We start from the raw sequence: 26,931 nt of genomic DNA on the forward strand, positions 1-26,931 counted from the left end.
GAGAAAAAGGCCGTATATATAATTGCCGTCAGGACTCCAAAGCAGAACTGTTACTGTGCAGCTGCAAGGTTAGTTGTACCTGGCCATCTGCAGAGTCATCCTCAAGCCCGTTGTCTTCAACTCCCTCTTCCTCTGGTCTACGCCCTAGTAAGATAAGGGGTTATTAAAACGCATGCATGCATACATACAGACAGACAGAATAATCTTTATTCGGGGCCCATTCTGCAATGCAAATGAAAAATGTAAATAGAATCAGGTCAAACTAAGGCCTAGTCCTCACTAACAACTCTGGATCTAAGCAGAAAGCCAGGGAAGTAATGATTAAAGAATGCTGGACTAGGTTAAAGGTAAAGGTAAATGCTGGACTAGGGACCTTGGAGACCAGGGGTCAAATTCCCAATCAGCAACGAAGCAAACAGGGTGGCCTTCAGCCAATCACTCACTCTCAGCCAGGTTTGTTTAGATGATAAAAACGGAGGAAAGTATGTACCGTATTTTGCGCCCCATAGGACGCACCGGCCCATAGGACGCACCAAGTTTTTTTAGGGGGGAAATAAAGAAAAAAAATTATTTCCCCCCCCCCAGGTGCTTGTGGGGCCGGCAGTGGGGAGAAGCGCTCTTCTCCCCGCCGCCCGCCTGCAGACCAGGTCCGGGGACAGCGGGAAGACACGCTGCGCCTCCCAGCTGTCCCCGGAGCTTGCGGGGCTGGCGGCCGGGAGAAGCACGCGTCTCCCCGCCGTCAGCCTCCAAACCACATCGGGAGACAGCGGGATGGCGGCGTTCCGCCTCCCCGCTGTCCCCCGACCTTGTGGGGCTGGCTCTGCGGCTCTCCTGAAGCCTGGAGAGTGTGAGGGGTCGGTGCGCACCGACCCCTCTCCCTCTCCAGGCTTCAGCGAAAGCCTGCATTCGCCCCATAGGACGCACACACATTTCCCCTTCATTTTTGGAGCAAAAAATACGGTATGCCACTTTGGAGGAAAGGTGGGGTATAAATTTCACAAATAAATAAGGCCCACAATGTTGTCAAGACGGGTCAATGTAATGTCTACCTCAGTACCCTTTGCCATTTTTCACTACGACCCAAACATCCATTTGGAGATCCGTTGCTAAATGCTTTGCCGTATGTACGGCAGTGTGCTACTGCTGCCACCCAACCTAGATCAGGCCACAACACAGCAGTGGGTCCTGACCCACTGGCTGATGATGAACAATCTGCTCCAAATCAGCAGCCTTTTAGGCTAAATGCATTGCACCAATAGGAAAAGGAAAAACCCACCAGAAAAATCAATGTATCTGCAAAAATCTGGGGGAGGGGGGTTTAGTTTCCGCTTTGTTAAGGCATTTTTATTTGTTTTGGTGTAAGTTGCCTAGAAGGTATAGATTAGGCAGGTCATAAATTGAATACATACAGCAAATGAAGCAGTAAACATATTTCAATGCTGCTTCAGACTAAAGGGGAAGGGGAGGGTGACTGAGTACTTGATATAGGAATTCTTGAGCACATCTCTGTGATTTGTCCAGACAGACTGTCTTAAGCAAATGCTCTTTCTCAGCATTTTGGGGAAGTCACAGCTATAGCTAAGTTAACCCTACACATGCAAGCAGAACTCCTCCCCTATTCCCCAGCATACCTTTGCTGTTCCTCTTGGGCGTCTTCTTTGTGGTTATTTCTGTCACTACTGGAATCTCTTCAGGGTCTCCCCCCTCCTCCTCAACAGCCTGTTAAAAGAACATAGGGTTAAGCATTTATTTTACAACTCTTCAGGACAATCCCATAGCCCTTCTCAGGAGAAAAAAACTACACTACAAGATTTTGAAGCAGGAATGATCAGATCTTCAGCGGGCTAGCTGAACAATTACTATTGTTATTATCATTATTATTATTAACTGTCACAAATTATTGTGTTAACTGTCACTTATTACAGTACTTTTGCATTATACACACACACAAATGTACAGAAAAAATGCACTAAGCTCTGCATACTATACTTTCTGCATTTCATTGCCTGTTGACTCGTTTTTATCACTTTCCCTTCTATGTATGTGTATGTATAAATATACACAAATATGTACATATATAAATACATTGCTACAACACACACTATTAAATATACCATTTCATGAGCTTTAGTGAAACCATGCAGGGAGGGCTTTGTCTTTTTTTACGATAGGTTCGCATCACAAAACTGCTGCCATTGTGAGCCATCTTATGATCAAACTGCGGCCCATAACTATGCCCTGTTTCAAAACCAACATAGACCACAAAAGCTGTAGAAATAAAGCTTGAAACATTTCCAGATCATGGATTTGGGACGATAGGCAGAGCTGGCAGGTGCAATCAAGGATATTATGAAAGCACAGCCCACAGTTCTTACAATAACAAGCCAAAACGGGGGGAAAGGCCCTGCTTTTATCTTGCCACCACATAGGATTTTTCTGGGCCTCAATTGTCCAACTGTGAATTTGCGAACTTCTTTTCTGGTCTCTGTTTTAACTAGACCAAAGTGCATGTAACTAGAATCATGTTCCCGTCCCCCCAAACACACACTCCTTTAGATTCTAGCTTTAGATTCTAAGACTCAAGAATTGGAAAGGGCCTCAAAGGCTCATCTAGTGCAACACCCCTGGGAAGGCAGGAAGCATAGCTCAAGAACCCCTGACAAAAACCTCCAAGGAGGGGGAGCCCACCATCTTCCAAGGTCCCCTTGTCCCACTGTCAAACTGCTCTTATCGCCAAAATGTTCCTCCTAAGCATTTAGTTTAGTTGAGGTAATTTTGATCCGATTCAGAATTTTCACTTTTTGTACACTTGTGTAAGCATGCCCGTTAATTTTTTTTCGGGTTTTTCATGCTTCTACCTCTTTGCAAGCAGCTTTGAAGTTGCTCTTTTGTTTGTTTGCAACCAAGCGGTGTGTGAGATTTTATTAAATCAATAGAGAACCTCCTTTCTTTTCGTTTGAGCCCATCCGTCCGGCTCCTTCCATTTTGGAGGAGGAACAACAGAAGCTGAAGCAGCAGGATAGTAATCATAACAATTATAAAGCTTGCTAATGTTTCACAACTTTTTATCTGTTGTAAGCCGTCCAGAGTGGCTGGGGAAACCCAGCCAGATGGCAGGGGTATAAATATCAAATCAAATTTTATTAAACGGTCACAGACCAGATTAACTCGTACAGCTAGTCAGCGAAGCATCACACCGGAAAAAAACAAAGGACAATTTCAATACAGATTAGGCCATAACAGCAATTTAAAATTAGACAGCATGAGTAAAATTAAGTATTTGCCTTCGCCTGCATGTTGACATTGGAAAGCTTGTTTCCTGCGCCTAATAGCGGCTACAAAGAATTTAGCAACATTGATCGTGATTTCAGGAACCTTGTCTTCGACCAAGGCTCTCATACATTGGAGTTCTGGCTCATTTTTAAGCTTTTGTAGAACTGGGACAATAAAGGTCAGGCGAAGATCCTCGTAGTAACTACAGTGCAGCAGTACATGCAAGCTTGTTTCCACTTCTGATGAGCCACATGGGCAAACACGTGACTCATATGGTTTGCCCTCATATCTGCCTGACAGCAGGGCAGCAGGGGTATAAATAATAAAATTTACTATAATTATTATATGTTGTTGCTGTTGTCGTCATCTTCCACGTGACAGCGCTTCGGATACCAGTAGATCAGTGTTTCCCAACCTTGTGCCTCCAGCTGTTTTTGAACTACAACTCCCATCATCCCTGACTAGCAAGACCAGTGGCAAGGGATGATGGGAATTGTAGTCCAAAAACAGCTGGAGGCACGAAGTTGGGAAACACTGCAGTAGATTGTAGCCTCTTCGGGGCAGGGGTGCGAACCCTCGACTGTTTACAGGCAACCAGAGATCGATACCTAAGCGGACTCGGAATACCGCGCTCCGAAAGGGCGTCTACCTGCTCGGAGTCTACAGATCCACAGGAGGGAGGGGGAAGGCTAAGGCTAAGGCCACCGGAGGCGCATGCGCAGTAGGCATTTAACCTCTTGCACGCCGGCGCGTTTTTAATCTCGCCCCCCCCCACCACCACGACGCTTCTTCACCTTCTTGAGCCGCTCGAGGAGGACGCTCTTGATGCCGCTGCTGTCCAAGCTGCGCCGCTTCAGCTCGGCCCGCAGGTCGATCACCCGCAGGTCGCTCAGGCGACGCGTCGCCCCGAAGGAAACATCCGACTCGCTGCCGCCGCTGAGGGGAACCGCCGCTTCGCCGGCCAGGTTCTCCGCCGCCATTCGGAAGGAACTTGCCTCCTCGGCTCTTTTCTTTTTAACAAAAACTGCTTTTCTTTAGAAAGGACTATTTAAAATACAGTAATGAAATTAAAATAGAAAAAATTAAAGCGGCAGTTTGCGCGGCGCGCGCCTCCTCTCGCTACGCACAAAATGGCGGCCGCAGATCTACGCGCAGGCGCAGAGCAGGCGGGGCCCCGCCGCGACGCATGCTCAAGAGTGCACGATCCGATCTGGCGCATGCGCCATTGGTTGAGCGAGCCCAGGCGGGAAGGAAACTTGCTGCTGTGCGCGCATGCGTAATAGGGAAAGTGGTGGTGCGGGGGGGGGGTGATTTAAGGGACAAGAATTCTCAGTAGCATTTTGTCCTGGAAAAGCCCCATGGGTGGGCAAATCACTTTACTCTCAGCCTCAGTTCAACAAAAACAACCACAACCAAATAATTTTTATATACGTATGTGTATGTGTACATATATATATATATATATATATACACACACACATATATATATATATATATATATATACACACACGCATATTTACATATATATATACATATTTACATATATATATACATATATATATATATATACATATATACACACACACACATATATATATATAATATATATATATATATATATATATATACACATATATATACATATATATATATATATATATATATAATGTTAATAGCACATGTCAATCTCCTGAAAGGGCGTTTCCCCTGCAGATAAAACAGAAGTTTCTTTTACATGTTACAAGACTTGTGCAAGGAAAACTACATTCGTAATATGGCTTGGCTATCGCAAACAAATTGGGAATTATATGCAGCCCTTAGGGTCTATGTGGCCCTCGGGGCTCTTCCCCAGGCCAAATCCCACACTGGCCCTGGTTGGCTTATTTACTAAATTTGTATACCACCCTTCAAATGGTGGTTCATAACATAAAAATACAAAATGAAAACACAAAATAAAGTGCCTTCTCTTCAGTGTTGGGGTTTTTTTGTTTTTGTTTTTTTGCTTAGCTGCAATCATTATCCTTATTTTATTAAATGTACATAAAGGTAAAGGTAAAGGTACCCCTGCCCGTACGGGCCAGTCTTGACAGACTCTGGGGTTGTGCGCCCATCTCACTTAAGAGGCCAGGGGCCAGCGCTGTCCGGAGACACTTCCGGGTCACGTGGCCAGCGTGACATCGCTGCTCTGGCGAGCCAGAGCCGCACACGGAAACGCCGTTTACCTTCCCGCTGGTAAGCGGTCCCTATTTATCTACTTGCACCCGGAGGTGCTTTCGAACTGCTAGGTTGGCAGGCGCTGGGACCGAGCAGCGGGAGCGCACCCCGCCGCAGGGATTCGAACTGCCGACCTTTCGATCGGCAAGTCCTAGGCGCTGAGGCTTTAACCCACAGCGCCACCTGCGTCCCGTATTAAATGTACATACCACTGTTCAAAAGATGACAGGGTGCTTCACAGTAAAAAAAATAAATAAAGCTCTTAAACTCGGAAAATCTTCTTGCTTGCCTGGATGGAGGATAGGGCGTGTTATGTACAGTACTGAAGTTCTCACCCTGGGCCAGCAGGAGGATACTGGAGATAGTTATGCAAATAAGGGATCGAAAGTGTCATTCAGTGATTGGATAGTTTTAGAAAATTGTTACAGTTACCTTGTACTGGAGCTCTATATAAGCAGGCTGACTGAACCCTTCAGTTCAGTTCTGTTCTGGCCTCTGAATAAACAAGAGCTGTTTGAAGAATCGCTGTGTCGTCTGATATGTTCACCCACAACTTAGCAGGGAGGGAGGGTGTGGAAACTAGCCTATCGTAGGAAGGTTAAATTAACACCTGTTGCTCCGCCTACTGTCGCCTCCAGCCCCGCCCATGATGGGCGCGTGGCCCCCTCAGGAGGGAATGTGGTCCTCATGTTGAAAATGGCTTCCCATCCCTAGGTTAGTTCAGGATCTGACAGACCAGGGTTCAAATCCTTGGTCAGCCATGAAGCTCCATGAATGACCTTGACCAGGGCGCAGTCCCTCAACATTACATTACCCTTAAATTACTGTTGTGATGATAGAGGAGGGGAGAGGACTTCCCTGACCTCCTTAGTAGGAAAAGTGAGATATTAATGTCATAACCAGCTGTAATAATGCAATAATATAATAAATGCTGTATGGAAGTGAGAGCTGGACCATAAAGAAGGCTGATCGCCGAAGAATGGATGCTTTTGAATTCTGGTGCTGGAGGAGACTCTTGAGAGTCCCATGGACTGCAAGAAGATCAAACCTCTCCATTCTGAAGGAAATCAGCCCTGAATGCTCACTGGAAGGACAGATCGTGAAGCCGAGACTCCAATACTTTGACCACCTCAGGAGAAGAGAAGACTCCCTGGAAAAGACCCTGATGCTGGGAAAGATGGAGGGTGCAAGGAGAAGGGGACGACAGAGGACGAGATGGGGGGACACTGTTCTCGAAGCTACTAATATGAGTTTGACCAAACTGCGGGAGGCAGTGGAAGACAGGAGTGCCTGGCGTGCTCTGGTCCAGGGGGTCACGAAGAGGCGGACACGACTAAACGACTAAACAACAATACAGTGGTACCTCAGGTTAAGTACTTAATTCGTTCCGGAGATCCGTACTTAACCTGAAACTGTTCTTAACCTGAAGCACCACTTTAGCTAATGGGGCCTCCTGCTGCTGCCGCGCCACCGGAGCACGATTTCTGTTCTCATCCTGAAGCAAAGTTCTTAACCTGAAGCACTATTTCTGGGTTAGCGGAGTCTGTAACCTGAAGCGTATGTAACCCGAGGTACCACTGTATAATAAATATAATCAGCTATTTGTTGTGAGGTGTTTTACTCCTGACAAAAGAGATGCTGAAAGTAGTTTACAATGATCGTTTGCAATACAATTCCTGCTCTGAGTTGTACAGTCTAGAAGACATGACTAGGGCCAGCCCACCCATGGGGCAAGGTGAGGCGGCTACCTTAGGCAACAGGATGTAGAAGGCAGCCGATTCTGGCCTTTAAAGAATGCATATTATGTAGATAAACTAACAGGAAGGATTCAAAACTGGCGGGACCAGAAATTCACGGAAGACTGGAGTAAGTTTACGGACTACTTGAAAAGTATTTGTGAAGATCAGACGACGTTTGTAGGTTTGCAAGAAGTTTTGTGAGGAGTATTATTGGAAGTATTGCAAAATTGAAGAAGGAGAAGGATGATTTGTTAAGAGATGTAAAGGCAATATAAAGTTAAGAAATGCATAAGAACTGGTTAAAACGGTGGATCATCGGAAGTCTAAAAAGATTGTATAAGTGATAAGTTTTGAGGTACATTTTATAATTTATATGTTAAAATCAATTAACAAAAATTTTAAAAAAGAATGCATATTATGCGCTACTGCTGCAGTGGCTGCAGCGCCAGTCGTGCTCCTTGGAGGCAACTTTTTCTACAGTGGCCTCTGGACAAATAGGAGGTCTGCTGGTTTCCTCCCACCCTTCACTCACCCATTCTTCCCTGGTCTCGTGGGTGGGAGATGGCACCATTTTGTGGCTCGCCTCAGGTGCCAAAATGCCTTGGGCCCACCCTAGACAATGCACACAATGAAAAGGCAACTGGGAGGGAGAAGTATTGTATCCCAGACTACACAGAAGTAAGGCTGCGATCCTAGCCCCATCTACTAAGGAGTAAGCCCCACTGTTCAAAATGACTTACTTCTGAGCAGACATTGTTAGGATTGTGAAGTTAGCCAAGTCCAATGGTATCAGTAGGTCTGTTATGAACTTTATTAGTCACATACAACCCAAAATAAAAATATATCAGTACACAAGTAATAAATACTATGTAAAGTTCTACTGAAACCAGAAATAAAAAATATAAAGTTTGTATCCAACTAAGTGTTATTATGGGCAGACCCAATGAATTTGATGGATCTAAGCGGTAACCTTATTTATTCATTGGATTATGTATTTAACTTTATCCATTCATTTGATTATGTATTTACAGAGTTGTATCCAACTGCACTCAGAGTGAGGCATCTAATCATAAGCCTGCATTTTTATCAAAGCTTATATTTTTGATCAGGGCCTGTATTTTAAAAAGAGCTTAAAGATTTTCAAATGTTCATGCCAGGCAGAAGACCAGCTGCCTAAGAACCTTGGCAAGATGTTTATTCTCCTGGACAAGGGGCCCCCCTGATTTATAGCAGAAAACAATTTTCAAAGTCGTAAAAAGGGAATTACAGGCTGACAGCCAAGGTTACACTGACCCTACATATTACAGAAGATAAAAAAGCAGAGAAAAACATAATTAAGAGTGGGTAAATAGTAAAATAAAACCATGTGCCTCCCATTAAACTTGAGCCATATTTTCCTAAGGTTGAAAGGTCAAGAGCAGTGAAAAAGGCAACTGGCTTGGCTGGAGAAGATAGGTTTCTTCCTATCTTATTTTGAGGCTGGAAACTGTTCCTTCCTTTTTTACTTTGAAAAGGTTTATTCTTCTAAAAAGCTATCTATGTTATGTATTAAATATATTGGCTTAAATGTAATTATGCAAAGGAATTAGAAGCTAAGAAATGTTAAATCCTTATGCTAGATTCTTATTTCATATAGTTGGAAGAGATCACAGGGGCCATCAGCCATCAGCCCAGCCCCCCTGCCAAGCAGGAAACATCATTAGAGCACACATATGGTTGTCAGGCCTTTGTTTAAAGACCTCCAAGAGAAGGAGATCTTTCAATGATGATGTGAACTCAAGATCCTTGACATCTGTTTAAGATAAAAATTTAAGATTAACCATTTGTTTTGGAGGGCAATAGGGCAAGGAGGGCAAGAGGTGAGCTGGTAATTAAGGTTCCTTGTTGAGACACATGTAAGATATATTACTACTTATTTGTCATTTATAGATAGAAGAATATATAGCTTTTTGTTTCCCATAAAAGGGCAAAAGGAAATGGGTGTATCTTTTGTGATTGGTTCTAGCAAACAGCCAATAGGAATTTCAACCAGGCTGATTGGACAGAGGCAGCCACAGGAGGAGCAAGGGGGCTGGATTAAGGAAATATAAGTGCTGGCCAGAATGGCAGGAGGGCAGGCCAGAGCTTGGTAACCATATACCACTGTGCCTTATATTTATTTGTCTGACAAATAAATTATTATTTTAATTTCTCTATTGCTGCGTTGAATATTTCACTCCAGCTAAGCGTTAAACACAAGCAGGGTGCTACAAGAGCACTGAATTTAAAGGACCTACGTATTTTAGTCCTGTCCATTCTTTTCTGAGGCTCTGCTCTAAATCTGGTTGCAATCCCATTAAATGTATAATAGATATACCGTGGAAAGTTCTATTGACACAGTGGTTCCTCCTAACAAGCAATTTTTAGTTAAGAGAGCAATTTATGTCACAAAATTAATTGTGTATTTACAAGAAATGCTCAAAGTGGTTAGAACCCTTTGCAAATAATTAGCAATAAAAGATCAATACACCTTATCACCTACGTGTATTTTTATCTATTTAACAAAAACAACAAAATCACCCCACCCAAGTATAAGGACAGTTGAGAACCATCATGTGACCTTAGGGGCCAGTCACTGCCCTACATACATACATAATTTCTTTGTATGCTGCCTTTCCACAGTTCAAACCATGCTCAGGCTTACGACATGAAAAAAAATACATAACTACAAAATAACTCATGCAGGGCTTTTTTTCCCCATTGTGAACTCACTAGAAGAGGGTTTGGGAGAATGTGATGCTAATGACCAATACAGCGGTACCTGGGGTTAAGAACTTAATTCGTTCCAGAGGTCCGTTCTTAACCTGAAACTGTTCTTAACCTGAAGCACCACTTTAGCTAATGGGGCCTCCTGCTGCTGCCACGCCGCCGGAGCACGATTTCTGTTCTCATCCCGAAGCAAAGTTCTTAACCCGAGGTACTATCTCTGGGTTAGCGGAGTCTGTAACCTGAAGCATATGTAACCTGAGGTACCACTGTACCAAAGTGGTCCTCTAGGCACTGCTTTATGGAAGGTGAGATGAGGGCAGCTTACACCCCACAGAAGCGACGCCTCAACGCCTTCCACATGCACAGCACCAGCAACACTTGGGGCATCACATAGCAGGACAGAACCTCAAAATTCTGGATGTGCTCTTCCAAGCCCACATTCCCAGCACGTTCACACTTGTCTCAGTGACATTTACGCTGGCATGGTCCTGTCCACAGAATGAAAGGTGGCTTCAGGCACCAGGCCCATTGCCAGACCAACTCTGCATTACAAATATGTTTGCAAACGTGGTAAGGCTGGCAACATCAACCTTGACATGTGGGAATCCCTTGCAAACATTCACAGTGCCTGGAGTCAGTCAGGTCCTGTATCTGCAGTAGTGACCAGAGGAGGAATGACAGCTGGGAGGAGTGCAGAAAGAAGAAAAGTCCCGGTGCATCTGCAGCAGCACAGATGGATGCCTTCGTCTGCCCCAGCTGCAACAAAACATGTCTCTCCCCCACCACAGCAGGTGCTGTAACTCTCCATAGGTTTGACTTCACCCCTGTAATAAATGAAAATCTGCCCTAATCCCCTTATGGGGGACACAAGGGCCCTTATAGAGTCCTTTGTAGGTTCTCCATTGGTCGGAGGGAAAAAACAGGCCAACCAGAGAATACTGAGAAGCAAAGCAGCTCGTAAGCCTGGTCTTTATTGAACTGTTGCAACAGGGTGCTCCCCTCACACGCAGGAGGAGGACGACCCAGAACAAAGGTGTGCCCACCCTTATATAGACATTTTAAATTGCCCACCTTGGGAGTCAAAGACTACCCCCAGAAACATCATACCTACATCACAGAAAGAGAAAGCAGGAATCTGAGTGGGTTGTTTACCTCCTGTCTGGCAGGTTTCCTGTTAATGCTTACTTGATTGGATACCCTGGGGAGCCTGGCCAGTCTTTTGTAATGATAAGTTCTTAGTTCCTGAGCCAAGTCACAGGCTCACCCAGACACAGAGATACCCTTAAGACAGGATTTGTGAAGGAAAAGACAATGGGGAGGCTCTTCCATTTGACCTTGCAGAGAAAACACCTGGTCAGTTTGGGAGTCAAAATGGCTCCATGGCTGCTCTCCTGTGCAGCTTCAGACATGTGGCCTATATATCTATGTACGTGTTTGCTTGGTACCTTTGTAGCACCCTGCTTGTGGTTAACGCTTAGCTGGAATGAAATATTCAACGCAGCAATAGAGAAATTAAAATAATAATTTATTTGTCAGACAAATAAATGAGAGGCACAGTGGTATATGGTTACCAAGCTCTGGCCTGCCCTCCTGCCATTCTGGCCAGCACTTATATTTCCTTAATCCAGCCCCCTTGCTCCTCCTGTGGCTGCCTCTGTCCAATCAGCCTGGTTGAAATTCCCATTGGCTGTTTGCTAGAACCAATCACAAAAGATACACCCATTTCCTCTTGTCCTTTTATGGGAAACAAAAAGATATATATTCTTCTATCTATAAATGACAAATAAGTAGTAATGTATCTTACATGTGTCTCAACAAGGAACCTTAATTACCAGCTCACCTCGCCCTATTGCCCTCCAAAACAGATGGTTTAATCTTAAATTTTTATCTTAAACAGATGTCAAGGATCTTGAGTTCACATCATCATTGAAAGATCTCCTTCTCTTGGAGGTCTTTTAAACAAAGGCCTGACAACCATATGTGTGCTCTAATGATGTTTCCTGCTTGGCAGGGGGGCTGGGCTGATGGCTGATGGCCCCTGTGATCTCTTCCAACTATATGAAATAAGAATCTAGCATAAGGATTTAACATTTCTTAGCTTCTAATTCCTTTGCATAATTACATTTAAGCCAATATATTTAATACATAACATAGATAGCTTTTTAGAAGAATAAACCTTTTCAAAGTAAAAAAGGAAGGAACATTTTACAGCCTCAAAATAAGATAGAAAGAAAACCTCTTCTCCAGCCAAGCCAGTTGCCTTTTTCACTGCTCTTGACCTTTCAACCTTAGGAAAATATGGCTCAAGTTTAATGGGAGGCACATGTTTTTATTTTACTATTTATCCACTCTTAATTATGTTTATCTCTTTTTTTATCTTCTGTAATATGTAGGGTCAGTGTAACCTTGGCTGTTAGCCTGTAATTCCCTTTTTACGACTTTGAGAATTGTTTTCTGCTATAAATCAGGGGGCCCCCTTATCCAGGAGAATAAACATCTTGCCAAGGTTCTTAGGCAGCTGGTCTTCTGCCTGGCATGAACATTTGAAAATCTTTAAGCTCATTTTAAAATACAGGCCCTGATCAAGCCTCAATAAAAATGCAGGCTATGATTAGATGCATCACCTTTATTATATACATAAGACCTTAATTTATTTATTTCCTCCCCACAAAAGCACACTCTTCCATTGTCTCTTGAGAAAAGATGGCTGCCAAGAAGGCAACTGAGAAACCCATTGAAAGGCCAGCTCAGAGCCGTGCACCTTCTTGAGCATGGGAAGGTGGGACCAGGTGCTCCACCTTGCCCTCCTTGGAAGAAAAAAAAATGGGGATATAAACGGAATCCATTAATCAAGTTGCCGCCTTAGTGTTTTTTTCCCCTGGACTACAACTCCCATCAGCCCCAAAGCCAATGGCCATAGGGGGGCTGATGGGAGTTGCAGTCCATAACCTCCCCGTTACGGGCGGGAAGGCTGGCGGCGGCATACAACCGGAAGCAGCCGCTCTAGGAGATGCCCTTCCGCGGGAATCTATGGCGCGTTTCCCCGCCCGCCTGCTGCTCTATAGCCAGCGCAGACGTCTCCTCGTCCTCTTCTCCGCCCCCCCACCACCACCAGCGACGTCCGTGCGCGTCCTCCGCGCCTGCGCACTCGCCCTCCCCTGCTACGGCGTCGTCGTCGTCGTCGTCGGGCCTTCCCGCCATTTTGTCTGACGGGACGCGGTTCATGAGGGGAAAAGCGGAGGCGCCGCCGCTGCTGCTCCTCCTCCTGCCCTTTCCGTCGCGCTTCGCTTCAAGGCTCCATGGCAGCTGCGGCCGCTGAGGGGAGCGAAACCTCTGCTGCGGGGGGAGACGACGCGGCGGCGGCGGCGGCGGCGGCCCTCCTTCCTTCGTGCCCCCTCAGCGGGGGCAAAGCGGCGGGGGCCGCCTCGCCGGCGGCGGGGGCCGCCTCACCGGCCGGCTCGACGCGTCGCCTGAGCGACCTTCGCGTGGTCGACCTGCGGGCCGAGCTGAAGCGCCGCAATTTGGACACCGGCGGCAACAAGAGCGTCCTCCTCGAGCGCCTCCGCAGCGTGAGTTGTGGGGCGGGGGGGGGTGGGGAGGCGGCGAGGCCTCGTTTGAAAGGGAAGGCCGGTTGGGGGGAAGCACGAACCCCCCCCCGCGGTTTCTCGTCGTGTGTTCCCACCCCCCACCCCCCGTTTGCTTCTGAAGAACGGAGAGAGGAAAGCCCCCCCCCGACGATAATACTGAGTGAAGGCCGGTTGCGGGGGGGGACGAAAACATGGAGGGGGGAGCACAAACCACCATCTTCCCCCCCCCGCGGTTATTCGTCGTGTGTCCCACCCCCGTTTGCTTCTGAAAAACGGAGAGAGGAAGCCCCCCCCCGACGATAATACTGAGTGAAGGCCGGTTGCGGGGGGGGGACGAAAACATGGAGGGGGAAGCACAAACCACCATCCCCCCCCGCGGTTATTCGTCGTGTGTTCCCACCCCCACCCCCCCGTTTGCTTCTGAAAAACGAAGGCCCCCCCCCGACGATAATACTGAGTGAAGGCCGGTTGCGGGGGGGGGACACGAAAACATGGAGGGGGGAGCACAAACCACCACCCCCCCGGTTATTCGTCGTGTGTCCCAGCCCCCACCCCCCGTTTGCTTCTGAAAAACGGAGAGAGGAAGCCCCCCCCCCGGACGATAATACTGAGTGAAGGCCGGTTGCGGGGGGGGGACGAAAACATGGAGGGGGGAGCACAAACCACCATCCCCCCCGCGGTTATTCGTCGTGTGTCCCACCCCCGTTTGCTTCTGAAGAACGGAGAGAGGAAGTCCCCCCCCCCGACGATAATACTGAGTGAAGGCCGGTTGCGGGGGGGGGGGAAGAAAACATGGAGGGGGGAGCACAAACCACCATCTTCCCCCCCCCCGCGGTTTCTCGTCGTGTGTTCCCACCCCCCGTTTGCTTCTGAAAAACGAAGCCCCCCCCCCGACGATAATACTGAGATCTCCGGGTATATAGGGCGGTATATAAATCAAGAAATGAATAAAATATAAACGGAAATATGGAAGGGAGGGGGGAGGTCCAGGTTCTTGCCCTCCCTCTCGTCGTTTGCTTCTGAAAAACGGAGAATGGAAGGCCCCCCCCCGACGATAATACTGAGAGTATATAAATCCAAGAAATGAATAAAATATAAACGGAAATATGGAAGGGGGGGAGGTCCAGGTTCTTGCCCTCCCTCTCGTCGTTTGCTTCTGGAAAACGGAGAATGGAAGCCCCCCCCCCCCCCGACGATAATACTGAGATCTCCGGGTATATAGGGCGGTATATAAATCCAAGAAATGAATAACGGAAATATAGAAAGGGGGTGTCCAGGTTCTTGCCCCTCCCCCGTATTCCTGTGTGTCTCCCCCCCCCTCCCGCATATAAATTCATCGAATAAATAAAATAGAAACGGAAACATGGAAGGGGGGGGGAGAGTCCAGGTTCTTGCCCCTCCATTTTCCCATTTTTCTCCTCGTATATAAATTCAATAAGTAAAAAAAAATATAAACGGGGGGGGGGGAGTCCAGGTTCTTGCCCCTCCATTTTCCTATTTTTCTCCTCGTATATAAATTCAATAAATAAATAAAAAATAAACGTGGAAGGGGGGGGGAGTCCAGGTTCTTGCCCCTCCCCCGTATTCCTGTGTCTCTCTCTCCCCCCCCCCCCCCGCGCATATAAATTCAATAAATAAATAATATATGAACGGAAACATGGAAGGTGGGGGGGAATCCAGTTTCTTGCTGCTTCCCCCTCCCCCACTTTACTGTGTGTCTCCCCACCCCCACATATAAATTCAATAAATAAAATAAATTATAAACATTGAAGAGCGGTGGGGGGTACATTTTCTTGCCCCCCCCCATTTTACTATGTCTCCCCACCACCACCCGCATTTGCTTCTGGGGAAAAGGGTGTTGGGAGGGTTTTTCCTTTTATTTTCCCCTCCCCCCCACCCTGATTCTTCTTGTTTTTCTAATGGCACAGCTGTTTTTGTTTTTTCCACCTTGGGGAAAAGGCTACAGATGTGAACTTGTTTTCCTTGACTCTGAAGTAAATTGGGGGAGGGGGGAGGACCCCCCCATTTTTTTTTGTTTTCACACCCGCACATCATCATCATTGCTTCGGGGTCCGTAGTGATGTGAAGACGCGGGTGTTTTGGGGGGTGGGGATTAATTTTAAGTTTTAAAAACCGTATATCTCTTTTGACGCCTTGGGCTCCAATAATCATAGTAGTAATTTTATTATTTATATGCCGTCCATATGGGTTGCCCCAGCCACTCCAGGCCACTTCCAACGAAATATCAAAACACAGAAAAAACCCTCAGACATTTAGAAACCTCCCTGTAAATATAAATGCTAACACTGTATTACTGGTTTTTCCTGGTGCCCACATCCCTAGTTCCCCTTAAACAAATGAGAGGTTGTGGGATTCCCCCTCTCCGATATTTGCTTTGTTTTTATTTTTCAGTTATGTACCTTGTGGGCCTCCGGGGGGGGGGTGTAAATGTTAATTGTAAACACTTAATATTATTGTTTTCCCAGGTGCTCACATCCCCAGTGCCCCATAAGCAAATGATATGTGGGGAGGGGGACTGTTTATCCCCCTCCCCCACCTATTTGCTTTTGTTTTTTAATCATGTATCTTGCTTGCCACCCTGGGCTCCTTGGGGAGGAGTAAAAATTAAATGATATTCATACTGTGTTGTTGTTATTCCGGACCTTCACATCCATAGCGACCCCTGAAGTAAATAAGATGATGGGTTGGGGGTCATTGAAAGAGGGGGTTGAGGGTGGAATTAAGTGGGTGAGATTATGATGATGGGATTTACTGGCGGGATGTGGGGAGAAGGAGGCTTCTAAACCTGGTGCAGCATTAGATCAGCATTTCCCAACCTTGGGCCTCCAGCTGTTTTTGGACTAAAACTCCCATCATCCTTAGCTAGCAAGACCAGTGGTCAGGTATGATGGGAATTGTAGTCCGAAAACAGCTGTAAGCCCAAGGTTGAGAAACACTGCATTAGATGATGGTAACGTAAATGAGATGGAGTTTGCTGGGAAGGGGACAGTGATAATAATGATGACAGGGTTTGGATTTTGGTGAGGATGGAAAAGATGGTGATGGGATTTTTGGGGGGTGCAGGAGGGAATCTCCTTTTTATAGAAAACCAGATGACCCTAAAGTAAATGAGGCAGGTTTGGGGTTGCTGCAGGGGGCAGGATGGGATTCAGGAATGGAATTTTAGTGTAGAATGAAGGTGATGGACTTTGAGGGGGGTCCTAAATGTGGGGTTGGATTACGGCAAATGAGATGAGGGAATATTGGGGTTTCGGGTAGGATAATTGGAACAAGAGAAGGAATAAAAAAAGCGGGAGAGTTATGGGTTTGGTTTGGGGAGGAAAGTTAGGATGTTGGGCTTTGGTTTCCTGCAAGGGGGAGCCGGAAGTAGACATCTAAATAGGTGATTGGATGATTCAGAAGTGAATATGTGATTGGGGTTCTTTCAGGGCAGCAGGGATTGAGTGGAATCAAAGGAAAGAAGGTGGGGTTAAGGACTGATAACAGTGAAATAATAATTTATTAATTTATTTATACCCCACCCTCCCCAGCCAAGACCGGGCTCAGGGCAGCTAACACCAGGTATAAAAACAATTGATTAAAATACAACTTAAAAACAAGATTAAAATACAACATTAAGATGCAGCCTCATTTCTGTAGAAACTCAAATCAAAAACTTTTTGGGGATAAAAACGTCAAATCTTCACCAAGGCCAACTATCCAGACTGGTCTTACGAGGGCCAAAAAAAAAGCCAGGGAAGTCCCCAGATAGGAGTTCCATCACAGAAGGAGAAAAGGAAAACGAGGGGGGGGGAGGAGGAGAGGGGATCAAGTTGATTCCAAGCCAAAGGCCAGGCAGAACAACTCTGTCTTACAGGCCCTGCGAAAAGAAATCAGATCCAGCAGGGCCCTGGTCTCATGAGACAGAGTGTTCCACCAGGCCGGAGCCAGTGTTGAAAAGGCCCTGGCTCTGGTTGAGGCTAATCTGACTTCCTTAGGGCCCAGGACCTCTAGGGTGTTGCTATTTATGGGCCTTAAGGTCCTCCACAAGGCATACCGGGAGAGGAGGTCCTGTAGGTACAAGGGTCCTAGGCCGTGAAGGGCTTTAAAGGTCAAAACCAGCAAATTGAACAAGAAAGGATTTTGGTTTCTGTAGGGGGAGAAGATGGGATTGAGGGGTGGAATTAAAAGGAGGGAGAAGGAGGTGGTGTTGGGGTTTGTCAGTTGTGGGGCGCGGGGCTCCTACAGATGGGATCAGATGATGGTGATCCTATGCTGCTTGTCATCCAAGGATCACAAGGCGACTTACAATATAAAAACACAAAAGTTCACACCACAGTAACAAACGAAAACAATACCCGCAATACAGTCATGTGAAGGATGGGAGAGAACTGGGGAGGGGGGAGAGAAGTAGGTTGAATGATGGTGAAGTCAATGAGATGATAAGGAATTGGGTAGAATTAAAGGGAGCAAGGTCCTGGTGATGGGACTGGCTGGGGTGGAGAAGGCTCCATTTAAAAGACAGATTAGATGACCCAGAGGTAAATGAGATGAGGGGCACTGGGGTTGCTGTGGGGTAGATGATGAGAGAATGAGATCATACAGTGGGTGGAATCACAAGGAAGGAGAAAGTAATGAAGAGGGGATTTGCTATGGAAAGAAGGCGCCTGAAGTTGGGATTGGATGATACTGCACTGAAATAACTGAAATCACAATAATAACTGAAATGAAAGGGGGATTGGGGTTACTCCAGGAGGGAGAGGGAGGAAGAAAAAAGAATTTGGGAGGGGGGGAAGAGAGGAGGGGATTAAGGGGCGGTTTCAAAGGGAAGAAGACAGGGGGGATGTGTTTGTGGCAGGGGCGAGAAGAGAGAAATAGGGAGTGGGAGAAGTGGGGTGGCAAGTAGGAATGGGCTGTGAGGAAGGCCAGATGATGGGAGGAGGAAGAAAAATGGCATGTTAAAATGGAAAATACAGAAGGTGCTGTGGGGGTAAAGGTAAAGGGACCCCTGACCATTAGGTCCAGTTGTGGCCGACTCTGGGGTTGTGGCGCTCATCTCACTTTACTGGCCGAGGGAGCCGGCGTACAGCTTCCGGGTCATGTGGCCACCTTGACTAAGCCGCTTCTGGCGAACCAGAGCAGCGCACGGAAACGCCGTTTACCTTCCCTCTGGAGCGGTACCTATTTATCTACTTGAACTTTGACGTGCTTTCGAACTGCTAGGTTGGCAGGAGCAGGGACCTGTGGTTTAACCCACAGCGCCACCCGCGTCCCTTGCTGTAGGAAGTGGTTAATTGTCCTGAGTAAGAGTGGCGAAATTTAGGGATGCAGTGAAAGGTGTACATCATGAAGACAGAATGAATACTGCCTTTCTTGAATGCAGGGCAGATTTGGCGTTGCTGAGCTTCCTTGCAGAGAATCCTACAAAATGTGCAAGTAATATAAAATAAGACATTTGCTGTTTCTGAAATGCACACAATCTTTTCTTCCTAACAGACCATTGAGGAAGAAGGGGGAAATCCTGATGAAATTACTGTGGTGGCAGAGAGCCCCGGCAAGAGAACTCCCAAAAGAACAGTGAAAGGTATGGAATGGGATGGATGTGCTTGCACTCTTGGCCCTCTTGCAGATTTAATTTGCTTTTTTATCTTGTGAACAGCTGTTCTCTTTCTAGACCAGCTCGTTAGCGTGTGCAGATTTTGTGCTAGTTTGGATTTTCTGGGTCAGCTATACAAATATTTTATTTAGTTATTTGCAAAATGGGTAGCTTGTATAAGTTTGGGCACCTAGATTTAAATGTTTTCCACTTCCCCCACCTCATATCTCTCTCTGTTTAAGCAGTGTCTATTAGATTGTAAGACTTGAGGGCAGGGCCGTGTGTGTGTGTGTGTGTGTGTGTGTATAAAAAAACCTTGCACAGTGCCTGGAAAACACCTGATGAGCCTCCAATCTGTTTGCTGGTTTTTAGGGCGTAAGCCAGAGGAAGAAGGTGGAGAAGATAACGGGTTGGAGGAAAACTCGAGAGATGAACAGGTAAGGGGAAGGAGAAAAGTGACTTGGTGTTCCTTACAAGCGCTGTTTTCAAGCTACAGGCATTGCAGTTTCCTTTTTTATTTACCCTCCCCACCCCCTTTACAGGAGGATATTGAAGCAAGTTCAGATAACATCCAGGATATGGACGTGATGGATATTAGCATTTTAGACGAAGCCGAAATAGATAACACCAGTGCTGTTGATTGTGGAGATGACTATAGCTCTGAGAACCTTCTCGACTCTGACAAAGATAACATTGATGCGGAAATGAAAGAACTTCCTGAACAGCTAATGGAAAGCGAGGTCAGTAATTGGTTGGTGGCATCTCCTCTTGTGGTGCAAACCCAAGATTTGTGCTGGTGAATTGTGTGGAAAATTCAGCCCTGCACACCCCAGTCTAATCACCATTCTTTCCTTGGAGTGTGTGTGTGTGTATTTGGTTCAAACAGCACGCACAGCCCTCTTAACTGTCACAGGTAGTCCCTCTTCCTCACTTTGTGTCCTTATGTGTCAACATTGTGTTGCCCACACCTTCACTTCAGAATTTGGAATGTTTGCAAACATTTTGTGGTTCAGTACAGAAGGGAAGGCTGGCTGGTAACAGTTAACTCTTTTTGTGACTTCTTACATCATTGCTTCAAGCACTGGTAGTTCTAAGCATTTTTAGTCTGTAAGGAATACCTTTTTTTCTTCTCAGGAGAATGGTGAAGAACTTGATGATCTGCTTGACGCTACTTCACCTGGTTTAACTGCAGTGAAGGTAATGTACCTGTCTCTTGATCAATACCTGTCAGCTTGATCATATTCTGGAGCCCTGAGCTAGCAAATTGCTTTTCTGTAGTTGTTGTAATAGAGACTGTGTTTAGGCTTCACCTAATATTTAGCTTCCATGCAAGTCAAATCAAAAGGTTTCTGAGCTCCTCATTTCCTAGTGTGAATGGTAACCTCAGTGCATAAACAGCTGGGACTGATTTAAATCAAGGCAATGCGTTGTACCCAACATTTGTCAATTCAGAATAGACCTGTTGAAATTAAGGCACGTGACTAGCAGCCATGACCATTTGTGACAATAGCTATGAGAGTATAGGAACTTTCAAACTTGGCAAATTGGCCTTTGCTTCTTTTTTCATTGTTCTTCTCTGCTTCCCTATCTTGACCCAACAGACAATAATGAAATGTTTGTGACTGACAGTTTGAAGCAAGATCTGATAGTGACTAGATAAACTAGAGCAGACTATTTTCACAAGGTGAAAATTGCATGTGCCTAACAGGTAAAATTGTAAACATTCATATTTTAAAAGCTATCAGATTGGCTTTTCCTTGATATAGAAAAGTATCTTATCCCCATTAATCTGGCTGGGGTACCGATTCAGGTTAGAGATTATCTGTAGAGCTAAAATATACAAGCTTATCCTCATTTTCGTGGGGGTTACGTTCTGGGCCCCCACACGTTGGCGAGGCCCATGTAAAGCATTTCGGCACTGCACAATTCTGCATCGATCAGACATGCATAAATCGGTCATTGCCTATATTCAACATTATTTACTATTAACCAAATTATTATTCGAGAGAAACTTGTTATCTGGTGTAAGCCATGCTTGGAGTTGGCCAGATAAAATTAATGGATGTGACTAACTCGAATCTATGCTGAATAGAACCTAGTTGGATTCAGCCCTCTGTGTTTTTAATTGAGTATTTATTTTCTGTCCTGTTTAAAGCTGGAAGCTGATGGCCAATAAGGATAATTTTATTTGCCACAGCAAATATCACATACTTTTCCTATCTATGGTAATTGTAGAGAGGAACAAAAAAAGTAGTAGGATCTCAGAGCCATTGCTGCTTAACTACTGGAAATCTTATTTGGAGATCTTTAACAGAAGTTTCCCCACACAATTCATGTAAGTTATAGTATATTCATATCCATAAGGCCTAGAAACATCCACACAGTTTTAAGTACCGTATTTTTCACCCTAAAGGATGCACTTTTCCCCCTCCAAAAATGAAGGGGAAATGTGTGTGCGTCCTATGGGGCGAATGCAAGCTTCAGGCAGCTCTGCGCAACCCTAGGGAGCCTGGCGCGAAGTTGCGCCGGTCTCCCAAGGGTTGCGCAGAGCTGCCTGCATTCCGACGCCCGGGGCGCGCTGAAGAGCGCGCCCGGGCTTTGCGCACCTCTCCGCAAGCCTGGGGAGACTGGGGCGACTTCCCGCTGGGCTCCCTAGGCTTGCGGATAGCAGGCTGTTCTCGGGGCTGGGGTCAGGGGAAGCTCAGGCTTCCCCCCACGCCTGGGGGGGGGATTTTTTTTCTTTGTCCCCCCCCCCAAAAAAAAACTAAGTGTGTCCTATGGGGCGAAAAATACGGTAATAGTCCCGCTTCATTCTACCTTGGTCAGCCCACACCTAGAATCCTGTGTTCCGTTCTGGGCACCACAATTTAAGGATATCCACAAGCTAGAACAAGGGACGCAGGTGGCGCTGTGGGTTAAAGCCTCAGCGCCTAGGGCTTGCCGATCGAAAGGTCGGCGGTTCGAATCCCTGCGGCGGGGTGCGCTCCCGCTGCTCGGTCCCAGCGCCTGCCAACCTAGCAGTTCGAAAGCACCTCCGGGTGCAAGTAGATAAATAGGGACCGCTTACCAGCGGGAAGGTAAACGGCATTTCCGTGTGCGGCTTTGGCTCGCCAGAGCAGCGATGTCACGCTGGCCACGTGACCCGGAAGTGCTGGCCCCTGGCCTCTTAAGTGAGATGGGCGCACAACCTTTACCTTTACCTTTTACAAGCTAGAACATGTGCAGAGGAGGGTGACCAAGATGAGGAACAGAAGTTCGGGGAGTTGGGTGTATTTAGCCTTAAGAGGAGACTGATAGCCATTTTCAAATGTCTAAAGGGCTGTCACGTGGAAGATGGATACGACCCAAACTAAGTTACAAAAAGGAAGATTCCGACTAAATATCAGGAAGAACTTTGTGACAGTAAGAGCTGTTAGACAGTGGAACAGACTCCCAGAAGAGGTGGGGGCTTCTCCTTCCTTGGAGGTTTTTAAGCAGAGGTTGGATGGCCGTCTGCCATGGATCCTTTAGTTGGGATTCCTACGTTGTAGGGGGTTGGACTAAATGACCCTCGGGTCCCTTCCAACTCTATACAGTGGTACCTTGGGTTAAGTACTTAATTCGTTCCAGAGGTCCGTTCTTAACCTGAAACTGTTCTTAACCTGAAGCATCACTTTAGCTAATGGGGCCTCCTGCTGCTGCCACGCTGCCGGAGCACAATTTCTGTTCTCATCCTGAAGCAAAGTTCTTAACCTGAGGTACTATTTCTGGGTTAGCGGAGTCTGTAACCTGAAGCGTATGTAACCTAAAGCAAATGTAACCCGAGGTACCACTGTACTGTAATTCTATGATTCTGAGCAATTATAACCAGCTTTGCAGAAATCATAGGCTCTTTGGAAATTATAAATTTATTTCACAGCTGAAATAAATTACTGCATTGAATTTGCTTCCTGTATTGGGACAATAGTTATGGGCCTAAATCCTATCCACAATCCTTGACACACACTCTAGTTTCCATCTCCTAAGCCTGAAATAATTATACATTCTACCCTTATTTGCCTCTCCCTCTCCTCCCTCTGTTATTTTTCTAGAGCTAAAATTTATGTTGGAAGCTTCTTGGGCTTGAGGCCATTTGTGTTTATACTTTGTAAAGTAAGGTGTCTAACTTTGTGGCTGTTTTTAAGACACTGAAAAATCTAATGCGGGAAACTGGGGAAACCTTTAAAGACTCATGTAACCTTTGTGTTGGGTTTCTTCCTTTGTTACAACAAATAAACCAAGGGTCAGCAAACTTTTTCAGCAGGGGGGCAGTCCACTGTCCCTCAGACTTCGTGGGGGGCCGGGCTATTATTTTTTTTGGGGGGGGGATGAACAAATTCTTAAGCCCCACCAATAACCCAGAGGTGCATTTTAAATAAAAGGGCACATTCTACTCATGTAAAAACACGCTGATTCCCAGACCGTCTGCAGGCCAGATTTAGAAAGGTGATTGGGCCGGATATGGTCCCCGGGCCTTAGTTTACCTATCCATGAAATAAACTATCAGGCCTACTGGCTTCTGATTTGCTTCTTTGCTTGGCTGAAGTCTCTTGTTTTGTGACCGATCAAAGATCTGCGGGGCTAGACTGTAGCTAAGTTGGGAAACGCTTTAAGTAGCAGACCCCAAGATTTGTCCTTTTCAGCCATCATTCCTCTGCTGCCTGGACTTCCTCGACTTCCAAAACATTCAGAAACCAAAGCATGGCTTCTGATTGGCTGCAGGAAGATCCTGCAGCCAATTGGAAGCTGCGGAAGCCCCGTCGGATGTTCGATTCCAAAGAACGGTCGCCAACCGGAATACTCACTTCCAGATTTGCGGCGTTCAGGACATAGCTGCCAACCTTCCCTTTTTTGGCAGGAAATTCCCTTATTCCAGCGCCGTTTCCCGCTGCTATCCCAGATTGTTAGATATCCCGTCGACTGTCCCCGGGTGAGGCTGCTGATCCCTTATTTTCAAATCTGAATGGTGACAGCTATGGTTCGGGAGCCAAAACGTCTGAGTACCAAGGCGTTCGGGATCCAAGGCATGACTGTAGTTGGAAGTTCAACAGCATCTGGAGGGCTACAAGTTCCCTGCAATAGGGCATGGCCTTGCTTGGATTCAACTGTCTCTATGGTGCAGAACTGTACATATTAATGCATAGTATTGCAGTTTAACGCAGCACAGGAAGCCCTCAACTTACAGGGGGGTTACATTCTGGGGAATGGCCTTGAAACGAGAATTTTTTATCGTGAAAACACATTAGGTGCCATGGCAGCTGGGATTGCTGAAGTCTCTCCCCCCCCCCCATGATTTTTATTTTAATATTATTTTTTTGCCAAGTGCATAATACTGAGTGTGCACAAGTTAAATGTGCATAGGTTGCGGGCTTACTGTATGAACTATTTGAGGCCTCTTTTTGCGCCATTTAACACCACACCATTTTCTTCTTTCAGGACTTGGGAGAGCAACATTCAGAGCCAGGTACCTTTCGATTAATTTCTTCTAGCTGATTTTTAAAATGAGGTGGAGAAAAGGCCCAGGACTTTAACTAACTAGACTTCTTACATTACTAAGTAGTCAACAATCCACGTCATTCCAAAGTTCATTAAGATTTTAAACCTACGGTAACCCTTATTGCTAGCTCTGAGAAGTAACACCTTTCGTTTCGCAGTTGCTTCCTCTAGACCTGAAATGTTCTTTTTTTTTTTAAAGAGAAAAATAATAATAATCTCTATTTAGCTTCACAAATGCACTAGAAGAAATGTTAGCATCGCATATGAAAGCAAAAGATTTCTACCTGTAGCACAGGTTGTAATATATGATTGTGTGATCGGGGAGAATAGTGAAGGCAGTTTAAAAGTTATAGGGGAAATACAGTGTTTTTAAGTGAGTTACGGCGTAACAGAAGAAGGAAGACAAGAGGTTCTACTTGGAAATTCCATAATACTGTTTCCTTTCTTGGACTTTCACATGTTCACACCATCAGAAGATGTTCCAGTTGACATGTTGGACCGCCCTGCCTTAAACAAAAAGAGAGAAAGCAATTCAGAATTTGAAATGGAATTTTGTGTTCTTTGATTCATTTCTATTTAAGCCTCTTGGAATTTGGGAAGAACAAACCTCTTGAAGACTTTTCAAGAACGAGCCAGAAGGTTTTCATTAAACTAATAGGGTCGTTTTCTTCTTCATAACTTATGATCTTGCTATAATAAACCATGTCTAGTTAGCGTTAGGCATTTGAATGTGGTATACCCAAGGGGTTTTCCAGTCTCTGTGTAGCCTTAGCCGTTCTCTCAGTGTTAAGTCTGGCAGCCATGCCCGTTCCGCATTTGTCTTTGCTGTGTTTCCCTGGTGATTAAACCTTGTGCCATTCTATTCCTGTTAAATCCATAGAAAATGAGAAAATGCTCGACATTTTGGGTGACACTTGTAAATCTGAGCCCCTTAAAGAAGAAGCTCCTGAAGCAGAGCAGGCACAGGAAGAGAATATCTCGTTGCCGGTCAAACAGGAAGCCCAGGAAGAGGAAGACGCACTTACCACTGCCGTCGCTCAGTCGGACGAAGAGCTTTTAGATACGGACAGCCAGTCAGGCCAGGCTGCGTCCAGGAGCGAGGAGGATGAAGCGAAGCACTTAGTGGTAGCGAAAGGGGAGCCGAGCGAAGAGACAGTAGAGGAAGCTAACCTGGACTCTGACTCTTTAGCGGTAGAGAGCAGTTGTGGTGGTGGTGGAGGAGCAGGAGGAGGAGGAGAAGGAAGTGATGAGAGTAGCAAAGCAGCCCAAACTCTGGAAGCCAGTAGTGAGGAAACTGCGGAGAAGGACGCAGGTTTCCAGGTGGTTAGCCAAGATGCCGAGAAGATGGAAGCCAAGGCTAATTGTGAGGAAGAGTCCTCTGCCCAAGAGGGTGGTGATCAGAACACGAGGTTTGTTTTTTCTCCGTTTTAGACCAGATGCTCTCTTTTTCTTTTTTTTAAAAAAAATCTCGTTGGTCTGTAAGAGATCAGGGTCACTGTTTTTCTTCATATTGGCCTGCAAGCGTACTGAAATTCTGTTACCTTATTATAAAAGCCATCTTTTAGGTTTTGTTTTCCCCCTTCCCCATGTACAATTAAAAAAAAAAACCCCAGAAAGGTTTGATTTCTTTTTTACAACCTTCAGAGGTTGTTTTCTTAAATCTTTGCCTTTAATTGTCTGTAAGATGTTCCGTCTTTAAGGTTTACTTCCCGTACCTATCTTAGCAAGATGTTTTTCATTGTTGGCTTTTCTTATTTTTATTTTCTTTTTTTATACAACTAATTCTGGTAGGTATTGAGTTCTAGTGTACTATATATATATATATCTATTATATTAATTTGCCTTATTTTCTTTCCTGATTGGTTTTTCTTTTCTTTTTCTCCTTCTTTCTCCTTTAGTCCTGAGGAGATCAAAGATGAAAAGCCAGCTTCCAAAGAGGAGAAAGGTATATGTTTTTAAATATTGGTGCCTGTGCATAGGCAGAACTCAGCCTTCCTTTGATGCTATTTGATTTATTTACAGTGGTGCCTCGCAAGACGAAAAGAATCCGTTCCGCGAATCTTTTTGTCTAGCGGTTTTTTCGTCTTGCAAAGCAAGTCCATTGACGGCTTAGCGGTTTAGTGGCTTTTATCGGCCTAGCGGATAAGCGGCTTAGAAAAAGGGGGGGGACCGCAGGAACTCGCAAGACATTTTCGTCTTGCGAAGCAAGCCCATAGGAAATTCATTTTGCAAAGCGCTTCCAAAACGGAAAACTCTTAC

The 26,931-nt window shown here is 45.7% G+C and overlaps 2 protein-coding genes across 4 annotated transcripts in view; one reads left to right on the plus strand and one right to left on the minus strand.

The window, feature by feature from the left end:
- Positions 1 to 4,404, minus strand: part of LOC307206961 (scaffold attachment factor B2-like) — a 35,319-nt gene extending 30,915 nt beyond the window's left edge. For 2 of the 3 annotated variants that reach the window (XM_079960495.1, XM_079960494.1), the window contains exons 1-3: positions 4,068 to 4,404; positions 1,632 to 1,719; positions 80 to 144 (exon numbers count right to left, since the gene is read on the minus strand). In XM_079960495.1, the coding sequence (XP_079816621.1) occupies positions 80 to 144; positions 1,632 to 1,719; positions 4,068 to 4,253 (339 nt within the window). In that variant the 5' untranslated portion in view covers positions 4,254 to 4,404. The remainder of the gene's footprint in view (positions 1 to 79; positions 145 to 1,631; positions 1,720 to 4,067) is intronic. The other variant, XM_079960496.1, reaches the window with a different exon arrangement.
- Positions 4,405 to 13,255: 8,851 nt separating this feature from the next.
- The window catches only part of LOC307206967 (scaffold attachment factor B1-like), a 39,855-nt gene continuing 26,179 nt past the window's right edge, over positions 13,256 to 26,931 (plus strand). The window contains exons 1-8 of the mRNA XM_079960510.1: positions 13,256 to 13,544; positions 19,059 to 19,146; positions 19,531 to 19,595; positions 19,701 to 19,898; positions 20,293 to 20,355; positions 24,613 to 24,640; positions 25,553 to 26,081; positions 26,571 to 26,617. Coding sequence (XP_079816636.1) covers positions 13,275 to 13,544; positions 19,059 to 19,146; positions 19,531 to 19,595; positions 19,701 to 19,898; positions 20,293 to 20,355; positions 24,613 to 24,640; positions 25,553 to 26,081; positions 26,571 to 26,617 — 1,288 coding nt within the window. The 5' untranslated portion in view covers positions 13,256 to 13,274. The remainder of the gene's footprint in view (positions 13,545 to 19,058; positions 19,147 to 19,530; positions 19,596 to 19,700; positions 19,899 to 20,292; positions 20,356 to 24,612; positions 24,641 to 25,552; positions 26,082 to 26,570; positions 26,618 to 26,931) is intronic.

This window comes from Podarcis cretensis, assembly GCF_951804945.1.
Source record: "Podarcis cretensis genome assembly, chromosome: 18".
Classification (NCBI taxonomy): Eukaryota; Metazoa; Chordata; class Lepidosauria; order Squamata; family Lacertidae; genus Podarcis; species Podarcis cretensis.